The 21,256-nt window shown below is 39.6% G+C and overlaps 1 protein-coding gene across 1 annotated transcript in view; it reads right to left on the bottom strand.

Moving 5' to 3' along the window:
- Nucleotides 1-21,256, bottom strand: part of LOC126272543 (uncharacterized) — a 145,776-nt gene that overhangs the window by 7,489 nt on the left and 117,031 nt on the right. Inside the window, exons 15-16 of the mRNA XM_049975461.1 lie at nucleotides 15,144-15,197; nucleotides 8,295-8,543 (exon numbers count right to left, since the gene is read on the bottom strand). Coding sequence (XP_049831418.1) covers nucleotides 8,295-8,543; nucleotides 15,144-15,197 — 303 coding nt within the window. The remainder of the gene's footprint in view (nucleotides 1-8,294; nucleotides 8,544-15,143; nucleotides 15,198-21,256) is intronic.

Genomic DNA, 21,256 nt, shown 5'->3' with positions numbered 1-21,256 from the left:
ATAGTAAATTTCCTGCAAAAAAGATTTTATCCACTTTTCTGAAGGACAAATAGTTTCAGCATTGTAGGGGATAGAAAAACTGTTGATTATTAAAAATAGTGTTTCAATCCTAAAAAATTAATGTACATCATTAAATAATGAGGGTTAAGGACAAATATTAAATGTGTGTACCACATCCAAGTGCAGCAGAACCATATTAAGGGATAAGTTGTGTTCTGGGTTTGCAAAAGAGTGGAAAAGCAAGGTGGAGGGTAGAAGCACAAGGGATGGTAGGTTGCCAGATTATGGTCATGCACTTCCTCCCTTTTATAGATCTGCAATACAAAGAGCAAGGAGGCAATTCCTCATTCTCTCTACAGCAATACAGCACAAAAAGCAACTGCAGTATATTTCATTCTGTATGGTATCTATCGGTTCTTCCAGGAAACATGAATTCCTCCTCCCTGAGGGCCATTTGATTTTCAGTTTACAAGGAGACTACATCTCCTCAACATTAACTGTTTAGTTTTCTTATGTAGGTAGATGAGATAAATTCACTGGGCTCATGTTTATACCGTGGAGTTATTTTCAGTTTATTGTGTATTTAGTTGTAGCTGTTAAAAGAAGTATTACATAAAATAGCTCAACAGTTGCAGCTATCAACTGTCACCACACAGAAGAGCCTCCCCCAAGACTAACTTGCTGTCAATATGTATTTGACAATATTGATTTCGTTGTCTCCACTATCAATGGCTGGAATACTTTTCGCAGCTTGAGGATATCAAGTCCTCGGCTCTCCCAACATCTGAATAGGCCCAGAGGCTTAAATTACCTCCCTCTGTAACAGAAGTATGTGACATAGGTGTGATGGAACTTCATATTATATTTCAACATAATTAAAACAATGCATTACAGCAGTTTACTGTTCTAGGTTTGAACATGATCAGTCCCATTCCATAAGACATACTGATAATTGTGGATGTGCGGCAAGTGGCTGCATTCATGCAGCCCAATTTATAAGTATCAGCAGGGATTTATGCAGCCTATCAGTAACACAATTAATGGTGAGGTGAGTGCAGCAGCTTTCTGGCCATTCATTAATTCACCACAAGTGACTATGACAATAGTTACTTGGCTTTACAATATGCTTTCAACCATAAGACTGTAGCAAGAGTCCACATTTTCCAATACAAAATCCGTATTCCACAGACACTACACAAGTCACTGACAACATCACGCTTAATGTAGGAAAACACACACACACACACACACACACACACACACACACACACACAAGCACACCTTATGCATACATGACTGCCAACCCTAGCAACTTGGGCCAAAATGCAACATTACCTCGGATGCAGGCAGCAATCTGGAGGGGGTGGGGGTGGGGAAGGGGAGGGGGTGGGGCTGGGCAAGGGGCAGGGATAGTAGAGTAAGGGTGCAGACAGAGACAAATGCTGTCTGGTGGAGTGTGCAGGGACTAGACTGCCAACGGGCACAGCATCAGGTGCCCGTGGGTTAGGGAGGTGAGGAAAAGAGTAGCAAAAAAGGAGAGTAGTGGGGAAAGATGGGTGGATGTGTTGGTAGAGAGCTGCAAGTAAACAAGGTGGGAGATGAGAATGGGGAGGAGTTGACAGGACAGAGTGGGTGGAAACTATTGGATGAAGAGTGTGGGGACAGTATGTTACTGTAGGTTGAGGCCGGGATAATTAAGGGAGCGTAGAATGTGTTGTAAGGAAACTCCCACATGCGCAGTTCAGAAAAGCTGGTGGTGGAGGGAAAGATCCAGTCGTTGAAATCAAGAGCGTCATGTTTAGCTGCATGCTCTGCCACTCTACTTTGCTCTTGGTCACTGTTTGGCAGTGGCCGTTCACCCTGGTGGACAGCTGGTTGGTAGTCATACTGATATAAAAATCTGTGCAAGATTGCAGAAGAATTGGTAAATGATGTGGCTGCATTCACAGGGGGCCAGCCCTTGATAGGGTAGGACAAACTGGTGACAGGACTGGCTGGGTGGATTGGGCAGGTTTTGCACCTGGGTCTTGCACAGGGATACAATCATTATGGCAAGGTGTTGGTATTAGGAGTGGCATAGGGATGGACTAGGATGTCGTGGAGGCTGGGTGGACGATGAAACACCATTTTACGAAGGGTGGGAAATTTATGCCCCTCGTTTCAAGAAACGATGATAGGTAATCAAAGCCCTGGCGAAGGATGTGGTTCAGTTGTTCCAGTCCGTGGTGGTACTGGGTGATGTAGGGGACACTCATTTATGGCTGGTTCTTGGGGGTGGTGGGAGGATTGGGGATGTGAGGGGAAATGGCACAGCAGATCTGTCTGCGAACTAGGTCTGGGGGGTAGTGCCTGGAGCGAGCTTCAGCACACTAAGCAAGGGAGTTTTTGTCACTGCAGATATGCCGTCCCCGGGTAGCCAGGCTATATGGGAGAGATTTTTTGCTGTGAAAGGTATGACAGCTGTCAAAATGCAGGTAATGTTGGTGGTTGGTGTGTTTAATGGAGACAGAGGTGTGGATGGAACCATCAGACAGGAGGAGGGTCAACGTCTAGGAAGGAGCCACGCGAGGTTGAGGAGGACCACATGATGCGGATGGGAGAGAAGATGTTGAGGTTGTGGCAGAACGAATATAGGGTGTCTAGGCCCTGATGGACCTGAACCAGATTAGGGGTTTGGTGACACACCCTCTTCGTTCCTTCACAACTTCAATACTTTCTCTTCCATCTACATCACATGGTCCTCCTCATGTTACTCCATGAAGGAGTAACAAACATACTAAGAGACAAAATTCCGAAACCTTGTACACAAAATTTTTCTGTACTTATCTTTTACTTATTGTGCATGGTTTCCTTCATAATACTCTCCTTCACAATTGATACACCACTCCCAATGCGGTTTCCACTTCTGGAAGTAGTCCTGGCATGCCTCTTGCTGGACTACATGATATGCCACTTGCAAATTTATTTTTATCTAGTCTACCATTGCAAATCTTTGTCCTTTCAATGCGGTTTTCAACTTTTTGTTAATTTCCAAAGTACATAGGAGCAATAATCTTGCAACAACAGGGATGAATGTGCACGTGCGTTATTGTCATGCAAGGGCCATGAAATCTCTTGCCACACTTCAGCCCATTTCCTTCTCACTTTTTCTTGCAAGCATTGCAACACATCCCGATAGTACCATCAATAAACAGTTTGTCCCTGTGGCATGAATTCATGATGAAGTAATCATTCAAAGTCAAAGAAAACTATCAGAATGACGTCAAATGGCATCCTGAATGAGTATATTCTTACTTCTGCCTGGTCATTTTTAAACCATGTGAATCATCACAGAACCAGGTACGGCTTAAGCACTCATCACTGTAGGCTTCCTGCATCATTTGGTGTATCTCTGTAATGGTTTTCTTGAGTTTCACACATAATTTAATAATGAAGTGCTGATCCTCTGACTCTGCCATCTTGTAATTCGTAAACTGTGAAACACAACTTTCTACTCAATACAGCACTGAACAATAACTAACAGGCATGCAACAATGAAACATCTGTCAGTTACAGATTAAACACAGGAATGTGCAGGGATGTAAACCACATTTTGCTCCAAATGGCGCGAAATTACTTATGTTTTGGAATTTTTTGAATAAAGCTGAATGAACACGTTTGCCAGTTTTCACTTTATTATTGCAAATGTTCAGAGCCTGCTTTGGTCTAACCCAAGTACTGCATTTCCCAGCTTTGTGTACTTGGGATACTCCTAGTGATCCCTATGCTACCCCTGGAAGTAGAACTTTGATCCCTGACAACAGAACTTTAGTGTCTCTCCCTGACAACAGAACTTTAGTGTCTCTGCAGACCCCTATCACCTGCATCACCTACCATGTTGTAATTAGGGGGAAAAATTCCATGATAAAGAATTATAAACTTATGTCTAGTTTTGAACCTTATGTCACTATTGATGTAACAGACAGGTGTCGAAGCAGAATTGAAAAGTATTTTCTTTTTATGTTTTAGTGATGTTTTGCAGCAGTCACATAGTACTTATACAAGAAATGAAAAACAAGCAAATAGCTGGAGATCAACATCCAACATCACTGGTTACTCCAAAGTACCTTTGCTTTGACAGATATGCTTCCTCAATTCCATCTCTAGTTTAATCTCTGCTTGTAGTGCACTGTTAAAACAGTGTCTTTGATGAATTACCACAGAAACTGTATATAGTAGTACTGCCAATATACACATATTATATACAAGAAACTTGCTACATATCAGAACTATTGATTCCTTTCTTGGAGGACAAAAGTCTTATAGTTTTCTCCAGTTTTTTTAAGTTAAATTCAATCTGACTTTTCCCACCCATTAAAAGGAAATTATTTCTACTCATCACTGAAAAATGAGACCCCACATACTGTAAATAAAACAGGCAAAATGATATCCTCGCCACAACATTAAAAAGAATTTTTAAACATATTCAAAAGCCTACAAAATTTCTTTAAACTTTGTTCATTCCAAAAGTGCCAGTAACATTGTTTCGATTGTATGACTCTTGGTACGAAATACCAGTAAACTTTCTACAACAACATGATTAGTTTTGGGACTTCTATTTGAGGCCATTAACATTTTACCATTTAATATTCTGTAGTTGATCTGGTTTAATCCACTCTTCAGTAGGTTACAGGACACTGATGACTCACAATTCAATCCCTTCTTAAATGATTTCCTTCGAATGCATTTCAGCTGTGTGACATGGTACAGTGGCTAAGATGCTGGACTTACTTTCAGGAGTGAGTTTCAAACCCTTGTTCAAACAGTTAGATTTACTCTGTGTGTGTTTTCTTTTCTGAGGAAGGCTTTGGCTAAAAGCTAATGTGTAAGTGTCTTTTTGTTGTTTTTGCCTAAAATTCAACGTGTCATCTTTATGCTGATTAACAATCTATCTTTCCATTGTTGTTGTTGTGGTGGTGGTTGTTTTCAGTCCAGAGACTGGTTTGATGCAGCTCTCCACACTACTCTATCCTGTGAAAGCCTCTTCATCTCCCAGTACCGACTGCAGCCTACATCCTTCTGAGTCTGCTTAGTGTATTCATCTCTTGGTCTCCCTTTACGATTTTTACCCTCCACGCTGCCCTCCAGTACTAAATTGGTGATCCCTTGATGCCTCAGAACATCTCCTACCAAGCGATCAGCTCTTCTAGTCAAGTTGTACCACAAATTCCTCTTCTCCCCAATTCTATTCAGTACCTCCTCGTTAGTTATGTGATCTACCCATCTAATCTTCAGCATTCATCTGTAGCACCACATTCCGGAAGCTTCTATGCTCTTTTTGTCTATCCTATTTACCTTCCATGTTTCACTTCCATACATGGCTACACTCCATACAAATACTTCCAGAAAAGACTTCCTGACACTTAAATCTGAAATTTGCGTTAACAAATTTCTCTTCTTCAGAAAAACTTTCCTTGTCATAGCAAGTCTTCATTTTATATCCTCTCCACTTAGACCATCATCCGTTATTCTGCATCTCAAATAGCAAAACTTTATTACTTTAAGAGTGTCATTTCTTAATCTAATTCCCTCAGCATCACCTGATTTAATTTGACTACACTCCATTATCCTCATTTTGCTTTTGTTGATGTTCATCTTATATCCTCCTTTCAAGACACTAGCCATTCCATTCAACTGCTCTGCCAGCTCATTTGAAACCTCTGACAGAACTACAATGTCATCAGCAAACTTCAAAGTTTTTATTCCTTTTCTGTGGATTTTAATTCCTACTCCAAATTTTTGTTTTGTTTCCTTTACTGCTTGCTCGATATACAGATGGAATAACATTGTGGACAGGCTATAGCCCTGTCTTACTCCCTTCTCGACCACTGCTTCCCTTTCATGCACCTCGACTCTTATAACTGCCATCTGCTTTCTGTATTCCGTAAAAATGTTGGAACATTTCTCTCCCTATATTTTACCTTTGCCACCTTCACAATTTGAAAAGAGCGTATTCCAGTCAACACTGTCAAAAGCTTTCTCTAAGTCTATAAAAACTAGAAAAGTAGGTTTGCATTTCCTTAATGTATCTTCTAAAATAAGTCATAGGGTCAGTGTTGCCTCTCATGTTCCAACATTTCTACGAAATACAAGGAGATTTTCCCCGAGGTAAGATTCTACCAGTTTTTTCATTCATCTGTAAGGAATTCGTGTTAGTATTTTGCAGCTATGACTTATTAAACTGATAGTTTGGTAATTTTCACAACTGTCAACCAACACCTGCATTCTTTGAGATTGGAATTATTACATTCTTCTTGAAGTCTGAAGGTATTTCACCTGTCTCATACATCTTGCTCACCAGATGGTAGAGTTTTGTCAGGGCTGGCTCTCCCAAGGCTATCAGTAGTTTTAATGGAATGTTGTCTACTCAGGGGCCTTGTTTCGGCTTGGGTCTTTTGGTGCTCTGTCAAATTCTTCATGCAGTATCATATCTCCCATTTCATCTTCCTCTATGTCCTCTTCCATTTCCATAATATTGTCCTCAAGTAGATCACCATTGTATAGAACCTCTATATACTCCTTCTACCTTTCTGCTTTCCCTTCTTTGCTTAGAACTCATTTTCCATCTGAGCTCTTGATATTCATACAAGTGGGTCTCTTTTCTCCAAAGGTCTCTTTAATTTTCCTGTAGGTACGTTCTTACATTTGCCCTCTAGCCATCCTTGCTCAGCCATTTTGCACTTCCTGTTGATCTCATTCTGGAGATGTCTGTATTCCTTTTCACCTGCTTCATTTACTGAATTTTTATATTTTCTTCCTTCATCAATTAAATTCAATCTCTCTTCTGTTACCCAAGGATTTCTACTAGTCCTCGTCTTTTTATCTACTTGATCCTCTGCTGCCTTCACTATTTCACCTCTCAAAGCTACCCATTCTTCTTCTACTGTATTTCTTTCCCCTGAATTTGTCAATTGTTCCCTAATGCTCTCACTGAAACTCTCTACAACCTCTGATTCTTCCAGTTTATCCACATCCCATCTCCTTAAATTACTACCTTTTTGTACGTTCTTCAGTTTTAATCTACAGTTCATAAGCAATAAATTGTGGTCAGAGTCCACATCTGCTCCTGAGAATGTCTTACAATTTAAAACCTGGTTCCTAAATCTCTGTCTTACTATTATATAATCTATCCAAAATCTTACAGTGTCTCCTGGCCTGTTCCATGTATATACAGGGGACTATTTTACTTCCGGAATATTTTACTCAAGAGGACACCATCAGCATTTAACCATACAGTAAAACTGGATGCCCTCGGGAAAAATTATGGCTGTAGTTTCCCCTTGCTTTCAGCCATTTGCAGTACCATCACAGCAAGGCTGTTTCGGTTAATGTTACAAAGCCAGATCAGTCAATCATCCAGACTGTTGCCCCTTCTACTACCGAAAAGGCTGTTACCCCTCTTCAAGAACCACACATTTGTCTGGCCTCTCAACAGATACTCCTCTGTTGTGCTTACACCTACGGTATGGATGTCTGCATTTCTGAGGCACGAAAGCCTCCACATCTTCATGGTTCACAGGCGGGGGGAGGGGGGGGGGGGGATCTTTCCCTTATATTGTGGATATTCCGACCTAGAGTTTCCAGGCCAAAATACTAGATTTTACACTAATACACATCATTTTCAACAATTTTTACATGTCACTAGCTTTCCACCAACATGCCCAGCCAAATCTTATAATAAGTACCATGATTGGCTGAAATAGTACAAGGTGTTCCAGAGTTCCCACATCAGTTCCCAACATAATGAGGTTTTCAATTTCATAATTTTTCCCACATGTTTACAAAGTTTGGAACATCTTGAGCCATCTTATTCTAAGTTACGCATGGAGAAAAAGCCTTTAAAACAATCTTTGAGTGCACTGGTTTATTAATATTTTGATATGGCTTAATGATCAGCTCTATGACATGACAGCAAGAACAAGCAGCAATAAATTGTCAGCCCAAAGAGAAGAGTTAAATGAAATGAGCAAATGTCACAGAAAAATAAATAATGAAAAGAGTACAGCAGTCATGAAGCTGTGGTATCAGTGTTAAAGATCCAGTGTAACCTGTATCTCCTTGCCTTCCTTCTGAGCACCACCTCACTGAATCCATTAGTAAAAACTCACAGTTTAACATGTATATATTTTGTAAATTTTACTTGAACATCAAACTGGCAACAGACATTAAAAAAAAAGACTTAACTTTATGATACTGCACATTATTTCCAAGAACAGTAACTATTTTTAAATCTCAGTAAACACTAATTCTTATACCTTGAGAGTGGAGATCCTGCAGGTCATTAAAACTTTCATACAAGACTGTAACCAGAGTATGAATAAGTTTAGCCTTACAGCTGCATTCTCTAGCAGGCCCAGTAGCTCGCATCCACACCGTTTCATGCTTCTGTTGGAAAATAAGTCCAGCCAACCATTCCACCAGATTTGAACAAAGAAAAGTGCGAAATGATAGTGAGGTGCAATTAGTTGGAACTAATCGGAACAGCACTTGCATCACACATGATTCTGCAACAGAAATAGAGCTTTCATTAGCTTTTTAATTTTTTAAAGCCATTTGTGTTATTTATTTTGTAGGTAATGAGTAAAAAGACCAGTTAGGGAAAAAAAGGTCTTCGTCACAGCAGCCAATAAATGACCCTTAAGTTGAAGATATAGTTAAGTAGTTTTGTTTTACATTTTAACAGTAGTGAATAAAATTTTAGTTCAATCAAATGAAAGTACATTATGAAATAATCATATTCAAGCAGTACTAGCAGTGTAAAGTCTCAGCAAAGATGTAGGTGAAGTTCTGAGGAAACATACTCCAAACAAGAATAAAAGACCACCTGAAGACGTAATGGTTTTGTGTGTGTGTGTGTGTGTGTGTGGGGGGGGGGGGGGGGGGGTTTGCGCACCATCTCTACGCAGTGAATAGCAGTCAATCGTAATTCATATTGTAAAATTTAAATAAATAAATAAAATTACACATAAAAGAAAAAAATACTGGGTAAACTTTCAGAGCATACGCCTTTGCATTCTATACTGAGAAGAGAAGGTTTATGAATAATTAGCTTAGCGCGCGCTTCTTTGCTCATAGACTGTATGGCCTGCAGAGTTTTTTTTGTTTTTATTTAATCCAGTTTTTATGTTGTTCACAAACTGCAACACCTTCTAAGCTTTTCATGCTAATGAAGGCCATATAAGCATGGTCTTCACCGAATGTAGCAATTTTTTTTTTTATACTTAACCAAGAAGAGAAATAGCAAGTTCCATAAATTTAGCGTTAAATTTTTTTTAATGTAACAAGATATTTTCTTAAAAATTTGATTCCTTATTTCAGTTCTGTTGCGGCTGAATTTCCAAAAGCACTGAAACACATATTTTTTTAAATTTCTAACTGAGAAGTCAAATTCCAATTGTTATAGATGTAGCCTTAAAAATCCTTTAGTAGTACTTAAATAATTATTTATTTAAAAAAACTTTCACCTGCTATGAATCAGTACAACCCTGTATCACCCTCTTAGGGATTGAATTTCCAAAAACAGTGAAACGTATTTTTTCTTCTCTAACTGAGAAGGCAAACACCAATTTTCAAAGATTTAGCATTAAAAATGCTTTTGCACTGAAATATTTTCATAAAATGTTTCACCCTCCTATCCCCCCCCCCACACAGGGGCTGAATTAAAAAAAAAAAGGGGAAACAAAATTTTTTATTTCTAACTGAGAAGTAAAATTTAAATTTTCACAGATTTAGCTTTAAAAGTGCTTTTATTATGAGCCTAAGCAGCCAGAGACTGCAGTTGTGTGTGTGAGTTATATTTGTGTGAATATGTGTGTGTATGTTCTATCTATGATATAGGCCTTGTTGTCCAAAAGCTCATTTTCTGACAGTCCTTTTGTTGTCCCTATCTGTGACTCAGCATCTCCACTATATGGTGAGTAGCAACCATCCTTTTCATAAAACTGTTTCATAACAAAATATTTTCTTGAAAACTCTCACCCCTTAGGCATTAAGTTTCCAAAACACTAAATTTCTAAAAATGCTGAAACACACATGTCTTTATTTCTGAATGAGAAACCAAATACCAATTTTTGTTGGTGTAGCTTCAAAACTGTCTTAATAGTGGCATTTTTCAAAAAAACCTTCATCCTCTATTTCACCCCATTAGGATTGGAATTTAGAAAAATTCCGTCTTAAACAACGCCTACCGTATAAGATCCACATCATCTCCAAATATCAAGTTTCTATCCTCAGTGGTTTGGGCTGGGTGATGTAGAGTCATTCAGTCAATCGGTCAGTCAGGACACTGCCTTTTATATAGAGAGATTAAAAAGACTAAAAACTATGCTGTAGTGTGGTAAGTGGTCAAAAAGCACAAACAATATGTCAGAAGCAAATCAGTTAATGACAACTGCTGGGCATGTGACATATGTCGTGTCTGTTTCAAAATGCTTTAAGGATGTTCCCCCCCTCCAAAAGGCACTGCTCAGTGATGACAGTTCTCTTGAAATGAGGGCATACAAAAAATTTAATGGAAGAAGTTCACCTCCTAGTACCCATTTCACAAAAAAAGAGTTAATTCTCTACAGTGCACAAAAATTCTGAATGTGACCAAAATCGCTGGAAGCCATTCTATGTTAACAACAGCTGACACTGCACAAATAGAGTTTGTGCAATATGTCAAAATGGCATCCTTAATTAATTAAATTTCACCAAAGTTGCCCACACTACTTAACATTTTATAGTGAAAAGAATCTTCGAAAGTAAATTAAAATTGTATAAAAAGGGGAAAGAAAGCCTCCCCCCCCCCCACTCCTCTCTCTCACACACACACACGTACGTATGCACACACACACACACACACACACACACACACACACACACACACACACAATGTTTTTTATTGGTAAGCTTTTGAATGAATATAAAGAAAGAAAACAGACAGCATAACTAAGGTCTGAACTAAAATTCTTACAGTATTTCCACAGTACAGAAAAAATATACTCAGAATTTCTATACCAACTAAAATATCTTGTAGAACCTACACTGTGATGGAAGTTTCTTTATATCTCAGATTTTTACATACCTTTCTTATTTAACTTGTTAGCTAATAAGGGTGAGTATTCTGTAATGAGTGCCTGAGATTCATTGTACCTCAACAATTCGACTATGGTCAACACATTAAAACTGGAAACTGAGTAATCCTACTGCTCAAAAGGAGCAGAAAAAAAACCTAGCTACAGTTTGCATTCAAAACTTGAAGTTTCCAATCATGAACAGCCATTAGCTACAATCCCTAGCTAACTTTCTTTCAGTCCTTTTTCTGTTGTGACAAAAAGTTTTCTTAAAATGAAACTAGTTACAAAATACAAATACAAATTATCTACAGAAGAATGGAATGGTTAGTAATGGCTGATCTCAGGGAGACTCATTCCGGAATGTATAGCATTTTGAGAAGTGGTTATAAGATGAACATCAAGAAGAGTAAAACAGGGTTAATGGAATGCAGTCAAATTAAATACAGTGATGGCGAGAGAACAATATTAGCAAGTGGGCACTAAATTAATAGAAAAGTTTGGCTATTTGGGAACCAAAATAACTGAAAATGCCAGAAGTAAAATTAGACAATATAAGTCCAGTATGGAATAACAATAATATATAAAGATGCTGAGTCACAGACAGGCACAATGAAAAGGGTATTAGAAATATCTCAGCTTCTTCAGAAGTCACAAACTCACACACATACACACACAATTGCCACTGTCTTCTCAGGGCACTAAGGCTCGACTGTGTCTGATGTGGGCAGCAATCTAGCTGGGATGGATAATGGGGATATAGAAGAGGTGAGGGATTGGGATAGGGAGGGATAGCACGGTAGGTGTGGAGGTGTGGTGGGTTTGGGGGTGGGGTGGGGGCGGGGGGTGGGGATATGGAAGAGGTGTGGGATTGGGATAGGGAGGGATAGCAGGGTAGGTGTGGAGGGGTGGTGGGGTTGGGGAGGGGGGGAGACATTAATGCTGCATGGAGACTTGAGGGGACATGGTGGGGACAGGATTGGGCTCCTAGGTCCAACACTGGCAGACTGTGCTGAAGGGATGAGAGGAGGGGGCCAAAGAGAGGAGTGGATAAGGCGAAAACTATGCAGGAGTGTTGGTAGGATAGAATGCACCTGAAGTTCTGGAGTGGCAGCAGGCAATGGACGGATAGGTGGAGGTCAGGGACTAGTGAAGGTTGAGGCCAGCAGGTTACGGGAATGCAGGATATGTTGTAGGGACAGGTTCCAACTATACCATTCTGAATAGCTGGTGAGGAATCCAACTGCCACAGGCTGTTAAGCAGTCATTAAAGTGAAGCATGTCAAGTTGGGTGGAATGTTCAGCAATTTGGTAGTCCAGCTGTCTCTTTGCCACAGTTTGACGGTGGCCATTAGTGTGGACAGCAGGCTCGTTAGCCTCCGTGCCCCCACACAATGTGGCACAGAGGTTGCAGTTCAGTTAGTAGATTGCAGGCATGCTTTAGGGGTGACCCTGCCTTTGATGGATTAGGTAATGCCTATGACACAACCAGAATAGAAGGCCATGGGAGGATGTATGGGACAGGTCTTGCATGTAGGTCTTTTGGGGATTTGAGACATGAGGCAAGGGGTTGTGAGAATGGATTGAGTAGGGATGGATAACGATATTTCTTAGGTTGCATTGCAGGCAGAATACCACTGCAGAAGGGGTGGAAAGGACAGTGAGGAGGACATTTCTCATTTCAGGGCACCATGAGACATCCCTGGGAGAGAACGTCATTCAGCTGCACCATTCCTGGGTACTACTGAAAGCTCCTTTGTGGCTGGACAGTGGGTATGTGGAAGATGGTAGGTGACTGATGAGACAAGGCATGGGAGATCTGTTTCTGGATAAAGTTTGGAGGGTAATTTCTGTTTGCGCTGGTCTCAATGGGACCCTTGGCATATTTTGAGAGGGACTGCTCACCACTACAAATGCGACAGCCATGGGTGGCTAGGCTGTATGGAATGGATTTCTTTGTGTGGAATGAGTGGCAGCTGTCAAAATCAAGGTATTGTTGATAGTTGGTAGGTTTGAGGTGGATGGTGGTACTGATGTAGCCATCCCTGAGGTGGTCATTATCAAGGGATGTGGCTTATTGTGCCGAGGAGGACCAGGTGAAGCAAATGGGGGAGAAGGTGTTGAGGTTCTGGAGGAACGTGGATAGTGTGTCCTCGCCCTTGATCCACATAACGAATATCTCATCAATGAATCTGAAGCAGGTGGGCTGTTTGGGAGCCTGGGTGGTTTGGAAGGTTTCTTCTAGATGGTGCCCATTGCTATATCTACATTTATTTGTAAGTTATTAATGGCAAAAGTAAAGAGGATATGTAAAATCAGATTGGCAATTTCCAGAAAACCTTTTGTGTAAAACACAAATTGGATGATACTGAATAAAGCTTTAATAAGAGTTAGAAAGACTTTGCTGAAAGTATTATCTGTCAACTTCATTGCAACTGTTAGGAAGGAGATGCTTTGTTTTGTTGTTTCTGTAGTAGCTAATCTTAATGAGATGTTTTCTGAATGGGCTGGAAAAAACAAACATGCTTCTTAAGATACTCAAACATATAAAGTATATATTTATCAATAGAAGTAACAAAACTGTGATGCATACTTTCAGTAAAATAATACAGTACACTAATAATAACAATAATGTACGAAAAGACAGATTGCTAGTTACCGTAAAGAAGAGATGTTAAGTTGCAGACAGGAACAATTAAGATACTTACAAAAAGCTTTCAGCCACATCCTTCATCAGTAGAAGAGAAACGCACATCATTCATACACATAAGCAAGCACACCTCATGCACACATGACCGCCAACTTCTGCAGCTCAGGGTAGAATGTCATTCTGGCCTGAGCTGCCAGAGTTGGCGGTCATGTGTGCATGAGGTGTGCTTGCTTGTGTGTATGAATGGTATGTGTTTCTCTTCTGCTGATGAAAGCTGTGGCAGAAAGCTTTGTGTATGTGTCTTTCAATTGTTCTTGTGTGCAACTTAAAGTGCCTTCTTTAGAGTAACTAGCAATCTATCTTTTCCTACATTGTTGATACTCCTACATGGAGTCCACTAATAAGCATCTTAAATCATGTGCAGCATATGTAAGAAGGCAAAAATAATTTTTCACTGCCACTACTCTGAATAATTTTATTTTATTTCATCTGTTATGTAAATGATAACAATATAACCTCTACTTTATTATTAAAATGAATCTTCAAGTTAAAATTAGCCATTCAAATAATATAGTAGTCACAAATTTGTAACATTATTCAAAGTGTAAGTGGAAATATGGAAGTTTTCATCAACGCAGAAAACAAACATTTTGTAGCCAAATTAATATAATAAAAAAACAATAGCAGTAGTAGTATTAGTAGTAGGACAAGTAGTAGTAATAATATATTTATTTTTATCTCATCTCACAATTTTTAATAACACTTGCAGCACTGTCATTCTTTTCATTTATTGCTATGTGATTAACTGAAGCAGATGTAACCCAAACAATGTCTAATTAATTCTTCACTTTGAAAAACATTCTACTAAAACATGAAAAAAAAAAAAAAAAATTACTGTGACTGATGACTGCGTACTACCAATAAAAATATTAATGTTAAAGTGTATGCAGGTTGCAGTACTTATGCAGAGATCTACACAAGTGATTAGCATGTAGAGTTGCATCAAACACTCTTTGGAAAAATGAAATTATTGCAAACCAGTGTCAGGAATTGATCATGGTCACTTTGTTGAAAATCATTTTTGTTTTCATTTATATAATTTTAATAATGTAGAAGTGATCAGATGATGTTTTAAGCCTGCCTTACAAAACCAAAGGTGAGAACAGCAATTAACAGCTGCAGCACTTGACTCCACAACAGAACAGCGAATGTTTTTGTACACTTAATCTGTACTGTTTGACGTGTATTTTGTGACAGGTTACAGTTCAGAATCTTTTTTATAAAGTTAATTGTGATGGATATATTACACAAATTACTTTTTTGGTGCTGTGGAAAAATATGGAAAACTAAATCTTGATTCTCACTTAACTTAGTGTACATAAGGAATGCGTAAATCTTACCTCTTGAGAAATATACGACTTCATTCAGTTGACGGTCAACTAATGTGTTGGTTACTGCAAGGAAAGAAAACAGCCAGTATGAGCATTTCAAACTGACTTTGGAGTATTAACATAACCAGAAATTAAAAGCGTAACCTTTTAGGTAATGAAATACATTAAACACAAATGTATATAAATACTATGTGTTGGAGTAAATCTAACACAGATGAAGCAAGATCACACACACACACACACACACACACACACACACACACACACACACACACACACACACACAGTATTCCATAGATATAAAAGTCGCAACTGCGTCCTCCAACAAGTTATGGTGTCATTCTAGTGCCTTCTTCACTAAAAAGTTGAATGAAGAAAATTACTCGACAAGTTTTTACTTTGAATGTCAACACACAATAACATGGAATGAATTCTAGAAACATCCCCCACACTGTGGCTAAGCCATGTCTCCGCAATATCCTTTCTTCCAGGAGTGTTAGTTCTGCAGGGTTGGCAGGAGAGCTTCTGTGAAGTTTGGAAGGTAGGAGATGAGGTACTGGTGGAATTAAAGCTGTGAGGACGGGGTGTGAGCCGTGCTTGGGTAGCTCAGTCGGTAGAGCACTTGCCCGCGAAAGGCAAAGGTCCCGAGTTCGAGTCTCGGTCCGACACACAGTTTTAATCTGCCAGGAAGTTTTACAAAATAACCTGTCCATCTCTAGTACGTTGTTATTAATTTTAGGCAAATGAGAAATCAACTATCACCAAAGTCATAAAAATGAGTTGTAATTGATGTAAGCAACATATACATATTACATCTTAACCAAAACTAAATATGTATGCAAATTGGATATAGGCCCAATCTCTTATTACCCCCTCTCTCTATCCCTGTCCTCTCCCCCTTGTCTTCGTCCATCACCTCCTCCTCCTCCTACCCCTTCTCTCTGTTGATACCCCCCCCCCCCCCAAAATCCTCCCTTTATCTCTGTCCAACTCGTCCTTTCCACTCTCTAAGTAACCCCCTTCCCCCAAAATCTCCTCTTCCATGCTATCTCTGACCTTGACCCTTGTTTATCGGTACTTCAAATTAAGCCTTGATTGGGAGATGAAGTCACCTAAAACGAATGGGAAAATGGGTAGTATCAATGATATACTGGACATGAGAGAGAATCTCCAGCTGGTGGATCTGCGAGGACAGTAGCTTCAATGACAGTACTTTGCATAGTTTTTACCTGCGAACAGGTGGGATTACAACATTTTGGGCAATTCAGATTTCATAGTGGTATTATAACCATAAGCCAATAAGCCATAAAAATTACTTTCCTATTTTCTGCTAAAACAAATTGCATTGAAGAAAATAAAACAGTATAGGGTTGTGTTCGAAATTATTGTATAAAATTTATGTATAAAGGCGTTGACTATATTTGAGAAAAAAAATTGTTTAATGGTTCCAACGCACAGCTATCATAGTTAAAACTACCTGTGAAAATGTTAACAAAACAATATATTTTCGCAGAAGAACAGAACATTTTCTTTCTCATAGTCAGTTTTAACAAAAACCTGCAAAATGTGAATGGCTAAGCACTTTTCAAGAATTTTGCTAACAATGTATCCCTGCTGTATATGTGTGTGCATGCTCGTGTACTGGTCAGCCAGTTGATTATAACCACCTACTTAATAGCTAGGATGTCCTCCTTTCACACAGATAACAGTGGTCATGCATTGAGACATGGGAGTAATGAGGCCCTGTTAGGTAACAGGAAGGAGTTGACATCACATCTGCACATGAAAGTTACGAATACGCATAAATTGTGGGCAAGGGGGGAGGGGGGGGGGGGGTGCCGAACTCTGACACCATGTTCAATCATACCCCAAATGTGTTCAATCGGGTTTAGATCTGGCGAGCTAGGGGACCAGCACATGAATTGAAAATTGCCACTGTGTCTTCCGAACCACTCCAACACACTTGTGGCCTTGTGACATGGTGCATTATCTTTTTTGCAAATGCCACTGACGTCACAAAACATTATTGTCATGAAGGCATGTATGTGGTCTACAACCATTGTATGATACTCCTCGGTCATTCTGTACCTTGCACGAGCTCCATTGGGCCCATGGATGCCCATATGAATGGTCCCCAGAGCATAATGGAGTCAGCTTGGCTCCATCCCCCAGCACAGGTGTCGAGTAGCTGTTCACCTGGAAGATGATGGATTCATGGCCCTCCCGTCGGCATGATGACGGTATTGGAATACACCAAACAACGCAATGCTCTGCTACTGCACCAAAGTCCAGTGCCAATGGTCAAGAGCCCATTTCAGTCGTAGTTGTCAGTGTCATTGTGTTAACCCTGGCACATGCATAGGTCATTGGCTGCAGAGGCCCGTCGTTAGGAGTGTTATGTGCATTGTGTGCTCAGACACACTTGTACTCTGCCCAGCATTAAAGTCTGACACACTCACCATGCACTCCTTGAACACCCGACATGTCATGCAGGTTCTGAAATGTTTGTGCCAAGCCATCACAATCTGCCCTCGGTCAAACTCAGATGGATCATGTGCCTTCCCCATTCTACACATGGACAGCATGCTCACTGATACTACACGCACTGTGCATATGTATGACTAGCAGTTATTCCTTGCCAGCTGATGCTGCTACCCCTTAGATGGGTTATATCAATAGCAGATCAATGGTCATAATGTTCTGGATGATCAGTGTAATGTCTGATAGAAAAATGGCACATTACAAGGTTGCTGAATAAGAAGTTCAATCTTGTCCCCTACACATTCCTGCAGGTGTCAGCACTGGGAATCTACTCTACTACAGGCATGTGAAACAAAAGTATTCTGCCATTCCAGAAAGAGTGCACAATATCCAATACACCCTCCTGAGCATTGACTTTACTGTCAACCTTCTTCAGGTGTTGCTCTGCTAGACAGAAGGAGTTTGTATGAAAATTGATTACTGCTATATAGTGACAAGGCCTACAAGGGAGCAGAGTCAGAGAACCTGTAAATGGAGAATAAACCAGTATCATGCTGAAACACTGCAGATCTCCTACATCAAGACAAAAAATGTCAGTCATGTGGTATAACAAGACTGTACATGAGACCATGTGATACAAGTTCCAAAAGCACACTATGTACATTGGGAGTTGGAAACAGTAGGAATGCATGGTTCTGTGAGACACGAAAACACTCAGATAATTAGTTTAATGGAAAATGGACAGGTGGCATCAGAAATCATGCTGTGTCAACAAGGATGCATGCAGTATAAGACTCTAATGGAAGCAAAAGTTCAAAGTATTATTTTATTCAGCAGTGGGTGTCATAATGAATTACTATTATGATAACAGTGAAATGTCAAAATCATAACTATGGTTATTGCATACCATACTACTCCCCAATGTTGTTACTGTTTTCTCATTCCTCAACATAATGTCCATTGCTCATTAATCATAAATGATACTTTATGTCAATAATTTATGAAAGTTACTACAGTGGGAGATGCCATCTGTTACACCCAAATTTCTGGAAACCTATTATATTCTATGGTACTGTAATATAAGATCACTCTACATGTGTTTAAAAATTCTTGCAAAGTAAATTGCAGTCAGGATTATTTTAACGAGTATTTTCAAACTGACATTAGAAATAATGCATGAGGTGAAGTCAATAACTGAAACAAAAAATTCTAAATTCTTAGGTGTTTATGTTAATAAGAACCTAAACAGTAAGACAAATGTTAGAAAATTTCTTAATATCTCAGTCATTAATTAATGACTCATGGCATCATATTCTGGGGTAACTCATCATTGTGGGAAAAAGTGTTTGTTGCAAAGAAGTGTGTAATAAGGATAATGTGTGGTGTCAACTCTAGAATGCCTTGCAGACTGTTGTTTCAAGAGCATACTGATGCTCCCACAGCGCACAGTCTCTAATGAATTTGCAGTGAACAATCAGCCACAGTTCGAAAACAACTGCAAAATTTAGAAATATAATAATATAATGAGAAATCATTTATACTCTTCATCGATCAGGCTTAGTGTGGCACAAAAAGGAGTGAGGTATTCAGCCAACTACTTCTACTACTCAGAAGAGTTTATGAATGTATACCGCTAATGCTAGTGTATTTTGGGGGTATGGGCAGTACGTGTGTGTGTGTGTGTGTGTGTGTGTGTGTGTGTGTGTGTGTGTGTGCGCGCGTGCGCATTACCAAAACAAGAAATCATCATCATCATAATCTTGGACAGTTTCCAGCCTCTAGCTGGGTCTGTATGGAACATAGGCCTCTCCCTTGTCTTCTGTCTTGTCACTATCTCTCCGTCTTCACCTTGGTCCAGTCTTCTTCTTTCTTCTGGATGCATTCCTCTACTCCTTTCAGACATCTGTCTATCTGTCTTCATCTTGGTCTCTTTCCTTCTAGTTTCATCTCGTGTATCCTCCTGGGTATCCTCTTTTCTTCCATTCTCAGCTTTGATTTCTCCATCTTAATGTGTCCATACCATTGCAGCCTTGATTTCTCTATTTCCTCCTGTTGTGGTTCCACCTTCATTAACTCTCTGATCCTCTCATTTTTAACCTGTCTATCTTCGTCACTTCAATACTGTTTATCGAGAATTTCATCTCACCATCTTGTATTTTGCTTTTCTCTCTTCCTTTCATAACCCAGGTTCCTAATGCAAATTTCTTCGCAGTGGTCCCTGGCACACACAGTCCCCACTGTACCTCACTCCTACAGGCAATCCCCTACTTCATGCCGTTGCCCATCTCCCACGACTTGGATGGGGGGTTGGAATTGTGGGAGATCAAAACAAGAAATAAGGTTTGTTATTTCACTTTTTCCAAAGGCTTATGTATTTTTTTCCTTAAACAGTCCCCTTGCATCTAAATATAAGAAAAATCTGATGAGAATGTAAAAACCTGTTAACTTCAAACCATGTTATTTATTTCCTTTAGGTTCTAAAAGTATTGTAACAGCAAGATTGCATGCAACCGGTGGTGGTGTGATTGTCGCTGTTAGTAGTAGTTTATCCTGTAGTGAAGTAGAAGTGGATAGTTCCTGTGAATTATTATGGGTGGAGGTTACACTCAACAACCGAGCTAGGTTAATAATTGGCTCCTTTTACCGACCTCCCGACTCAGCAGCATTAATGGCAGAACAACTGAGAGAAAATTTGGAATACATTTCACATAAATTTTCTCAGCATGTTATAGTCTTAGGTGGAGATTTCAATTTACCAGATATAGACTGGGACACTCAGATGTTTAGAACGGGTGGTAGGGACAGAGCATCGAGTGATATTATACTGAGTGCACGATCCGAAAATTACCTCAAACAATTAAACAGAGAACCGACTCGTGGAGATAACATTTTGGACCTACTGATAACAAACAGACCCGAACTTCTTGACTCTGTAAGTGCAGAACAGGGAATCAGTGATCATAAGGCCGTTGCAGCATCCCTGAATATGGAAGTTAATAGGAATATAAAAAAAATGGAGGAAGGTTTATCTGTTTAGCAAGAGTAATAGAAGGCAGATTTCAGACTACCTAACAGATCAAAACAAAAATTTTTGTTCCTACACTGACAATGTTGAGTGTTTATGGGAAAAGTTTAAGGCAATCGTAGAATGCGTTTTAGACAGGTACATGCTGAGTAAAACTGTGAGGGACAGGAAAAACCCACTGTGGTTCAACAACAAAGTTAGGAAACTACTGCGAAAGCAAAGAGAGCTTCACTCAAGTTTAAACGCAGCCAAAACCTCTCAGACAAACAGAAGCTAAACTATGTCAAAGTTAGCGTAAGGAGGAATATATTAAAAACAAAGATTCCAAGACTTACCAAGCGGGAAAGCGCCGGCAGACAGGCACATGAACAAAACACACAAACACACACACAGAATTACAAGCTTTCGCAACTGGCAGTTGCTTCGTAAGGAGGGATACGCGTGAAGCGTTCAGTGAATTCGAAAGTAAAATTCTATGTACCGACTTGACAGAAAATCCTAGGAAGTTCTGGTCTTACGTTAAATCAGTAAGTGGCTCAAAACAGCATATCCAGACACTCGGGGATGATGATGGAATTGACACAGAGGATGACACGCATAAAGCTGAAATACTAAA

The sequence above is a fragment of the Schistocerca gregaria genome, chromosome 5, assembly GCF_023897955.1.
Source record: "Schistocerca gregaria isolate iqSchGreg1 chromosome 5, iqSchGreg1.2, whole genome shotgun sequence".
Classification (NCBI taxonomy): Eukaryota; Metazoa; Arthropoda; class Insecta; order Orthoptera; family Acrididae; genus Schistocerca; species Schistocerca gregaria.
This window is presented reverse-complemented; position numbering and strand designations above follow the sequence as displayed.